The sequence below is a fragment of the Xyrauchen texanus genome, chromosome 38 (assembly GCF_025860055.1).
Source record: "Xyrauchen texanus isolate HMW12.3.18 chromosome 38, RBS_HiC_50CHRs, whole genome shotgun sequence".
Taxonomy (NCBI): Eukaryota; Metazoa; Chordata; class Actinopteri; order Cypriniformes; family Catostomidae; genus Xyrauchen; species Xyrauchen texanus.
In genome coordinates this window covers 12,020,888-12,031,704 of record NC_068313.1, presented here as the reverse complement: position 1 = coordinate 12,031,704, position 10,817 = coordinate 12,020,888, and the positions used below count along the sequence as shown (strand labels likewise).

The window sequence follows — 10,817 nt, the reverse complement described above, 5'->3', positions numbered from 1 at the left end:
TGGAGACCAGCTATGTCAGGGGTGGGGAGCAGCAGCTCATTTGCATTTAAAGAGACACACGAAAACAGCATGTTTTTGAAACTTCACAGACACATTCTGGAGACACCTGAGACTTATATTACATCTTGTAAATAGGGGCATAATAGGTCTCCTTTAAGACTTCTTTGTTTGTAGGTTATTGGCTACATATCTAAAAAAAAATAATACAAAACAAGGCTGGGTTCATGTGGATGTTTGATGCATATTTTTACTAGCTGTACCAATGTAGTCACGAGTTCAGAACCCAACTTGATCCACTTTTCCATGAAATAAAAATCCAGATCCTGACACCAAGGCCTATTACAATACTGATGAATATAGACATGCTTACATAGAATTTGACTTTTTTTTTATTATTATATAAAAAATCTAAAAGATGTACATTATTGCTGACACATACATGCACACTTTGGAGTTTCATTTGTTTCTGATTTCGCTACAGTATCATGGAAAAATAAACTACATGTAGCCGTGCCAGCGATGCCAACGTAGGATCAGTACATAACGGCATATTCAGCAACATGAAAAAGAGATCAAATTGGGTTTTTGAATCAATTTGGGTCAAATATGAGGAGCTGTTGATCAAAAACTAGTGGAAAAATGGGGATGCAAAATGCCCCCTGATTTACACGAAACTCTACTCACAAGTTTCGGAAAATCAATCGCAGAACTTGGAAACAAAAGCAAAGAAAAACAGTGTAAGTGTGCAACAAAATGAAAATATTGTACCAAATACCAAAATTGTCAGAGTACAGAAAACAGTATTATAACCAAGGAAAACAGAAGTTTATGTGCTTACTAGATGTAGCATATGCTAAGCTAATGCTATAATTGAGCACGTTTACATGTCCTATCTGTTTACAAGCCTATTTATGCAAAAAGCGATCACCACAGGAAGATTTTTGGCAATTACCTCCAATTACCATTTCACTTTTCAGATAAACACCATTACCAGCGATCTTACGAACTTATCTAATGCACGCAGGTGTTGTGTGCATTCCTGTTTATGTTTTGAAATCAAAAACAGAGAACAATCCAAATATTTCAAATCTCATGTAGCCTACAGTAAATGCATATTTCTTATGTTGGCGTTTTTTTAAATAAGCAGATTTGTACAGTAGTTATCAGTGTATTGCTGTGCATGTAAACACTCTCATTGTGGTGTTTCACCCACTTTTCCCCCTCCAATCAATCACACATATCAACTCAAACACATTTTCAGTTTTCTGTTAAAATGTCACATTTATTTTCCATAGAAATCATGGATAGCAGTCAGCAACCAAAACACTCATAAAAATCATACCATTTACACGTGTTTGTAGAGTAAGAGAGACAATTAAATGCAATCATATAAAATGTACAAATCTATAGTAGATTACCCTGATAATGTTATCGGTGTGGCAATGAAGTACATAAAGAACAGAAGCCACTTCCTGATGTGTGAATGTACAGAGCGCAACAGTGACAGTGCCCACTGTTTAAGCAGCTTTGGTTTTGGAAGTATTTTCCCCCATTAATTTTCTACATAGGCAATAATGATCCTTGAATCAAACCATCCAGCTCAGAAATTAATGTCAACATTACAACATTGACTTGAAGCAAAGAACTGTTTGAAAAAAGTGATGGAAATAAAAGACAAAATATAAAAGATTGTGTACTTAATTTATGATTGACTGAACTACTAATCCATGATGCATTGCGATGGCGTAATTGAATCAGCAATGTTGGTACAATATGAAACTACTGAATCTCGAGAAGATAAATACATTTTTAAATATACGTCATTTAATTTTAACAAATTGGTTCGTTCAGAAGATTAGTTTGAGTCATCACTCACTAGTGCTCCAAGGTGACCCTGGACTGTACAAGTTTTGTTGTGAATTAATTGGTTAAATGCTGCTGATATCACAATTTTTCAATTAAATTACAGAAATTAGGCCATTTTAGTTGTGTTGGTTCTCTGCTGTAAAGTTATATATTCTGGTTTGATGCGGTCACTCTCAATAACACTCAAATTTCTTAGATACATTTTTGTACAGATATTCAACTGATTTTACTTCACAATGCTTTATGGGAGTTGGGCATTCACGGTTAAGTGAGGTTCCTGCAATTCATGTTTCCAAACTAGCAGTGACTTCCCTGATTAGAGTGTTTCAACTTATTGTGAGTAGTGTAGTACTTTTAAAAGTTGAAATCCCATTGATATAAGTCTTCTACAGAAGCATATCCAATTGCTTAACCCATGGTATTTCTATCTCAATACAGAAAACTAATGGGATTTTACTCCTGAGAACCCTCCAGTTGCGCTCTATTGTTTGAGATTGAAGTATGACTAAATTACTCTGATTGGGCTTCTGAAAAATGAGAAGCAAATTTAACAAATCTCATTGGCTGTTCATACCTATTTCCACCGGTTAAACAGCATGACACCTAGCCAAATAACTTTGTATTAGAGATGTCTTAAAACATGGCACATTAGAGTAGTCAAGTGAAAAAACTAGACTATGAATAATAGTTATAACAGTTATAAAAAAAAAAAAGAAAAAAAAGAGAGAATTGATGTTAACAAGTGTAATGCATTGTATGGCATATTAAGGTAATGGGCTATGCATGATACAGTTACCAATTCCTGGAAAACCAGAAACCAGTACAATCACAATGCAAAGGCAAAGTTAAATTTCAATTACTCCAAGCTGGAACAAAAAGTCTCAACAATAACGGATCAAAACGGCCATGTTTAGGCCCATAGTTATGAATGGATTCATTTGAAGACTGTCCACTGATGCTTTGGGTTAGGAGTACCACACAAGTGTAGACATAGATTACTGGTGGCCTCTAAACTCCTTTAAAACTGGCATTGGGATGTAGAGGTTAAATTAACATGTGGTCACCCAAATGTTCGTACATGCATTAATCAGTTAGAAGGCATGGGTAAATAAATAGAAACCATGGCACAATATTTGGTTATACAAACAAAAGCAGTAGATGATTTTTCAATCCATAATCAGAGATGTTTTGGCTTTTAAATATCCCAACAACATCCTTCAATTTCTAGTTTGGCTGTTGGGGAAGTAATTTACTGTTGGGTACAGGGAAGCTGGTTGCTGTACCTTCCCTAGCCAATTGTAATATCAGCATAATTTTTTTTTCTTAGTCTCTTTTCAGCAGCAACAATGTCCAACGTTGATTCTTATCAATGATCTATCATCAACATGAGTGTGAAGTATGCCAAGCAAGGATCTTTCACATTGTTCATGCATCAATGTACAATCTTCGATTGTTGCTACTGTATGCAGATGTATTTCTTCCACCATGACTTTGAAAGCATTTTCATTTTATCTGCAGTACTGTGGACCTTACGTTCCCGCTTGGCTCTTCTGTCAGAATGCCGGAGGCCCACGGAGATGGCGGCATCGAACACCTCTTTCAGGTTTTTTTGAGTGAGGGCGGAGCATTCCACATAGGCTATCGCACCAACTTTCTCCGCCAAGGCACGGGCGTCCTCCTCTGGTACGGGTTGCTCGCGGCGGCGTGCCAGTTCGATGAGGACCTTGACGTCTTGCCGAAGGTCGCACTGGGTGCCCACCAGCAGCATGGGTGTAAGAGGACAACGGCGGCGAATCTCTGGGACCCATTTTTCACCAATGTTCTGAAAGGAGGCTGGGCTGACCACACTGAAGCACAGCAGGAGGACATCGGTCCTTGTGTAGCAGAAGTGACGAAACTTATCGAATTCGTCCTGAGGTAGGCAAAAAGAGAAAGGGTAAATATGGTGCACATGTACAGTAGTGAATGTATCATGATACAACTATTCACATTAAGCAGGGGCATAGTAACCATTACAACTGGGAAATAATCAGATTTAAAGAGTTTCTTTTGCTTGGCCATGGTGCAAATATTAAAATATTGCAGCCGGCTGCAAGCGGTACATTTTACCCCATAAGGCGCGGTCATATTTACATTGGCACAGCAAAGTTTTGCATGCAAAGGTGGCATGGAACAGAAACGAAGCAACTTCCCATTGGTCAACGCTGCAAATTCATGTGTCAAAGTTCACCAAACATGAACCCTATGAGAAATTAGTGTTCAAACGCAGTTTAAGACAAAATTTCTGATTGCACGGATTCCATTGAGATGACGATATTTCATGCAAAGATAAATGTGACCTTGTTTTTATGGGTAGCACCCACTCACTTGGCTTTCAGCAAACCTGTAAGGACTAGTGATAGATAGTGTAACAAAGTCTTTAGTTCGGGCAATGGAAGAGTCAGGAGACAACAAAGCAAGTTCAAGGTCAGTTCTTTATTTTCCACTTCCTTTCTTTTGAAATGACTGTAACCATCGTTATAAATGAACGTAGGTAGCACACTCTGGCTGCTGTACTCTCCAGTCTCTCTCTCACTCTGATGCTGTGGCGTGGCTCTTAAGTCTCCCTCTGCCATCATTATAACGAGAGACAGGTGTTAAATATCAATGTGAACCAGGTGGCGAGCCTTACCACTCTCTCTTTCCCGCAGACCGACACATGACCACGCACTCCATGCCACAGATGGATATTTGCCGGGCTGATTAACCAGCCAATGTTCCCCCGCTTAAATGTAGTTGGTATTGACCAACAACTGTCGCTGCTTGGCCAGTTAAAAGAAGTTTGGACTTCAGAGTACACATCCTGTTTTCAAAATTTTGAGATTTAATTTAAATTTTGTGTGTACATCTCATGTGCAATCATTAAAATGCATATATAGACGTCGCCATTATGTTAGCTACCCTTTAGATATTGGCATCGGCTATTGAAAAACCCATATCGGTTGACCACAAGTTAGGACTATTGGACGAATGTTATGTACCCCATTAATATTCATGCCAAGCTGATAAGGTTTATAATGTGCACCACCCCCACTCTTCAGGTTGTTCCTGAAGTCCGTCCCTCACTTTTAATAAACCATGTAAATCATTATAAATGGTCAACTAAGGAGGTCAACATTTAGAAGGTTTCACAAGGCCTTGGTATTGAGAAGCCTTCTCAAAAATAATTTGCAAGATTCCAAATTGTTATTCCAAACAATAAAATCCCTTTACTAGCTCTGGAGTGTTTTATAATTCCCCAAAGCAATTAAATGAAATTATGGGTTTGTGCTTACAAAGAACATTGGACATGTGGAACGTGCAGTGCATGCTTTTAAAAGTTTTTAACTCTGGCACACCCTGTCCTATTTATACTGTACATAATCAAACTAAAGTATAAATCTGCAGAGCTTTTGGAGAGCATGGCCTTCGAAATCTTTGACAACACCAATTAAGCTTGACAGATGAGAGCGCTAAACCCTTCCAATGTCTTTGCCACATCTTCTTTTTATTATGCAATCATATGATGAACTCATATCCATCATCAAATACTGACTCAGCAATTAATGGAGTGCAGATGACCATGTTTTGACGAACAGGCTTCACCTGATTGACTTTATCATGATCAAAGAACTACTGTTTACTTCTGTTGACATGGACACCTGCAAAACCTAAATGGAAGTATATCCAAGCCGCCTGATCACACAAAGCGATAGACGTTTGTGAAATTGGTCTTTGTTTCTCCTCTTCTGACTCCTTACTCTTAGAAAACTATATGAAAGCATGCCGTATAGCCTATTATAACTAAAATGAGAATTATAATCTTGCCGTGTTTGCCCCGACTTGTCTCAGCATAGTTATATAAAGGGATTTATTGGTTATGTACTAAGAGGGCAGAGTTGTGCATTTGTTTACCAGGGTAATGCATGAAATAAAGGAGTGTCAGTTTCTTAAGGTCGAAGGCACCCTTGTTCAAATCATTATAATGTTCCCACAATGAAAATCTGAATGAATGCAGTAACCGTGGTCTTTCAAATCCATATATGCTGCACTAGGCATGGAAATTGTTTTCACTGATATTACACAACTGGAGCTCTTAAACAAATAGCATTGAAAAACTTTGGCATTAGAAACATTGCTTGGAGGCACAACCAGTGGTTGCATGGTACCCTGTCCAAGCCTGCATGAGTTCCAATAAATGGAAGTGCCAATAGCTTGAGGATTGTTCTTTCCACAGGTTCCCTTACAGTAGGGCATCACCATCAATCTTTTGTAATTGCTAGATTTTACCGCTCAACAACTTGCTCCATTTTCCAAATTCTCTCTTTGGAGAGACACAGAAATGCTCTTAATCACTTAAAAATAAAAAGATCAAGCTTGCTTTTGGTCACTATTAGATGCTCTTGCTGCTGGACACTAACATTATTGGTGGGATGTGCAACTTGCCATAGCTTTTGAAAATCGGTTCACAAAAGAGAATATGGGTAAAATGTCACTCCGTTTTGAGAATCAACAACATGCAGGTGAATGTGTTAAATTTATGAATCAACCTCACTCCGAATGCTGGCAATTTCTGACATGGCTTTCCACAATTTTATTATACTGTATGCCTGCATGTGGGCTACATGATCACACAGGAAATCGACATGTTGCTTCTGAAAGTTAATGTAACCTGAAATAAACCTCATTCTACCAAATTACTGACAAGCGCCATCACCCATAAGACATTTTTGCCTAATTTCAACCATCGTCACCTTTCACTCTAGAGCTACCACTAAAACACAAGTTCTGGTCCCATGGAAACCAGGAAGTAATTGCATTCACATAAGCAATGTTGAGTGTGAGGTTCCATTTTCACCCTAAAATTTAATTTTTACTCCACTGACAGTCAGGTTTAGGGTTGGTGTTTGGGTTAGGAGGTATAGTTAGCAAAATTTGCATTCCTTTTGACTGTAATTCAATATCTCACACGTGCCCAAATGTTCAACAACACTAGCTTTGTCCACTAGGGGCAGTAGTTTGCTTGTTTCGGTAAGCACAGATCAAATTTAGCAGCAGAACCTTCGAGCAACTCACGATTTCGCAGTCAGATGAGAGCAAATACTAATCGAATATAGAACAAATAAAACAGTGGCACATTTGCATTGCCAATGGTAACTTGTGTCGCAGAAAATCAGCAACTCTCATTAAAAATGTATTGCATGTACTGTAGTCATTTTGTCACTGCAAGTAGGCAGTGTGAACAAGGCTTTAAGCATGCAATATTGATTCTCCCTTTTGAGGTATATTCAAATTGAATGGAAATCAACATGACATCAACTTCCTTCAATGTGGGCCACACAAAGAGTGTGTGCATGCGAGCTATGGATAGTGAGTTTCTATTAGTATTGTTTGAACATCTGACTGGGTGGATCATGGTACAGGTGGTGCATTGATGTTCTTACCTGTCCAGCAGTGTCACAAAGCTGCAGTCTCACTGGCTGACCATCCACCTGTACGACCGCTGGAGAAAAAGAGCCACAAAAAGGAATGAGTCATTTTACTTCCAACAGACGCACCTGTTTCCATTTAGTCACCTGACTCTACACAAACACATTGTACAGTGGGATCTCATGGATCAAACACCATACAAAGGGAATAGTTCACATACACAAAAAAAAAAAAAACTTTAATCGGGAATCTGGAGATTTTTTGAGTCATTGGGTTGAACTAAAAAACAAGATCAGTGTGATTTGTGAACAAGATCTACTGATTCTCTGAAAAGATCTGAATCCAAATAAATATGTTAATCAATCAGACTTCACTACTAACATGAACTCTTACCAACACGCCAAAGACAGCTAAGGCAGATATTAAGATTTTCAGTGTATAACAATGTAAATTTCCATCTGTTCAACACATAAAACTATCATATGGCTTCAGAAGTCTTAGAATGTAACACACAAGTTGTATGGACAAATTTAATGGTGCTCGTGTCCTTTTTGAAAGTTGAAAGCTCCAGTCCCCATTCATTGTATTTGGAACAACATGAGAGTGAGTAAATAATGACAATTTTAATTTTCAGGTCAACTATTCCATTAAGGTAATATTATTTGATAGGTTAGTTTTTGGTTTTTGTCTGTGTAAGGAACTGCAAATATATAATATGGGTTTGCAGTTTATCTATTTCATCCTTTGTGTATTTGAAGGACTGCACAGGCTGTTAAAATGTATGGGAATGTTCAATCCAACATGGCGGAGTAAATTGATTTTATGAAACACAGTAACATTGAGGTCCTGGTAATGGTTTGCCACTTCATTGTTCTAGCCTTCAAGTGTCCATTGTGTAAATGTCTCAAAAGGCCTGTCATGTGATCTAAAATTCAGCCCCTTCCAAAGTGTCACCTGTTGAATTGCATAACTACTCTGAAATCGGTTTACAGATGTCAGATATGGTTCCAAGAGCATGACATCACCGCTGGGCTCCAACGCACAATATCTATCAGGAGATTTTGCAGTAAGTGGTCCCAATGGATTTCATGAGCCAGATTTTTAGGTCAAGAGTCATTGCAAAAGGGCTTTATAATAACAAAGTATACTATTTAAGGTAAAAAATAAATTAATAAAAAAGCGCTTCGATTGATAGTATTAATGTGTTAGTTACACTAATATTTAAGGAATTGCACACCTAAAAATGAAAACCCGGTCATCATTTACTCATGGTGAGACCCATATGACTTGATTTCTTTAATGTTATTTCTTACATTCTGCCTAATATCTACTTTTGTGCTCCACAGAAGTCAGTCAGTCATAAGGTTTTTGAACAATATAAAGAGTCCAAGTAATTTATGACAAAATTAAAAAATGTGTTATGACGTCATATGAATTGATATACAAAAACATAAACTAAAAATTAATTGGACAACAAAACAAAATAACAAAATAACTAAATGACGTGAATAAAGTTCATGTCCATTTTATTGAACAACTAATGTTTAATGCGTAAAATTCATTTTGAATGCAGTTGTTTAAATAGTGAATGAGATAATATACCCATACACATACATTATGTCCAGTTCGCAACACATCAAGTAATGCACTCTGGAGCGCAACCATGACACGGGTTACGCATTCAGGGACTCACCAGAGAAATCGTCGAACGCTGTCGGGACGTATTTAGTCGGATATCCATTAGTTGTGTAGCTGACAACCAGGCTGGTTTTCCCCACAGCTCCGTCCCCGAGAAATACACACTTTAACAGCCGCCCTTGAGAGTGCGCAGGCGGGGGGGATTTGGGTTTGTGCGGCGGCACTGGAGGCGCCATCAGGTTACTGTAATCCATTGGCGTTGAGACGCGCAGTTTGACCGGACAGCAGGTGGACTGCACACTCCTAAAGGAGTGACCCGAGAAAAAACCATAAGAGAAATTTATAAACCAGTGGCTATGAGCACTGCGTTTATGCGCTTGTTCCAGCAGAGTGAGAGTAAATCATGTATAGCAAGTTTAGACGTCCCGTGAGAACCGAATGTCCACGGAAGACAACACTCTCCGCACTCCAGCAAGTATCAATGACTGAGTCAGCGGAGGGAGCGAGGCAGAATTTATAGCCAGCCTTTATTTGACTAGCTCCTCCCCTTTCTAAAGGCTTTTGAAAAGACGCGCGGATCACATTCATGACGCTGATGCTTTTGCCACTGGAAAAAAGAGAAAATGTCTTGTAAAAAACAAACAAAGAAAACATTTCATACACGTGTAAATACTGCGGAGTTGAGAAAGAGACAGTTCTGCCGTTGTTTTAGCATTTTATTTATTTATGCAAGATTGGGAGGATTTGGAGTGAAAATATAAGAATAAGAATAATGCATTTGGGGGTGATATTGCAGATTAAAGATTAAATATTGAAATATAAAGAAGCATATTGTGCAGTTATTAATTTTATAGGGCAAATATTTCAATTTTTTTTTTTTTTTTTTTTTAAGTACTGAAAACATGTAACGTCATAAAGAAACTACAAGTTATGCTAAATATATTTTTTGGCAATGTTAGTGATGTATTAATGTAACTATGTTCAAAAACTCAAAACTGTTCCTGTGGCATTGAACATTACACAAAAGAAATATCTGATAAAAAGCTAACTCAAAGTTGATTATGATGCCAGTTTTGATATGATGGCAATGGCTTAAAGGGATAGTTCACCCAAAAATGACAATTCTCTCATCATTTATCCACCCTCATGCCATCCCAGATGTGTAGGACTTTCTTTCTTCTGCAGAACACAACTGACAATTTTTAGAAGAACGTTTCAGCTCTGTAAGTCCATACAATGCAATTGAATGGTGACCAAAACTTTGAAGCTCTAAAAAGCATAAAAGGTAGCATAAAAGTAACCAATAAGACTCCAGTGGTTAAAGGAATATTCCAGGTTCAATACAAGTTAAGCCCGATTGACAGCATTTGTGACATAATGGTGATTACCAAAAAATGATGTCGACCCGCCCCTCCTTTTCTTTTAAAAAGAAAAAATCGAGTTACATTGAGGCGCTTAAAATGGCAGTGAATGGGGCCAATTTTTGAAGGGTATTAAGGCAGAAATTTGAAGCTTATTATATTATAAAAGCATGTACATTAATTCTTCTGTAAAACTCATGTATTATTTGAGTTAAGTAATTTTTACAGTCATTTAGGGATTTAGGGTTTGTTGACATTACATCGCCATGGGAACAAAGTTGCAAAATTGGCAGTAACTTACACAGAAAAGGTTAGTAATGGATTTTATCACACTAAAACCATGTTAACACAGATATTGTTTATGTCTTGTGGCTAAACTTTTGAAACTTTTGAAGTGAGTATTTTAATGTTCAAAAATTGGCCCCCATTCACTTCCATTGTAAGTGCCTCACTGCAACCCAGATTTCCACTTTTTTTTTTTTTTTTTAAAGAAAAGGTGGGGTG

The 10,817-nt window shown here is 37.7% G+C and overlaps 1 protein-coding gene across 1 annotated transcript; it reads right to left on the bottom strand.

Annotated features, from left to right (window-relative positions):
• Positions 1 to 1,264: 1,264 nt before the first annotated feature.
• On the bottom strand, positions 1,265 to 9,772 carry LOC127632209 (rho-related GTP-binding protein RhoU-like). The gene is made up of 3 exons (XM_052110816.1): positions 9,008 to 9,772; positions 7,329 to 7,387; positions 1,265 to 3,778 (listed from the first exon to the last, which is right to left on the bottom strand). Exons 1-3 carry the CDS (start codon positions 9,204 to 9,206, stop codon positions 3,323 to 3,325), a joined length of 714 nt encoding a protein of 237 aa, XP_051966776.1. The 5' UTR covers positions 9,207 to 9,772; the 3' UTR covers positions 1,265 to 3,322.
• Positions 9,773 to 10,817: the final 1,045 nt, after the last annotated feature.

Coding starts and splice junctions, on each gene's coding strand:
- LOC127632209 (XM_052110816.1), bottom strand. CDS start 9,206: ATGGATTACAGTAACCTGATGGCGCCTCCAGTGCCGCCGCACAAACCC. Junction 7,388..9,007: donor AGCGTTCGACGATTTCTCTG/GTGAGTCCCTGA, acceptor CTTTTTCTCCAG/CGGTCGTACAGGTGGATGGT. Junction 3,779..7,328: donor TTTGTGACACTGCTGGACAG/GTAAGAACATCA, acceptor TGCCTACCTCAG/GACGAATTCGATAAGTTTCG.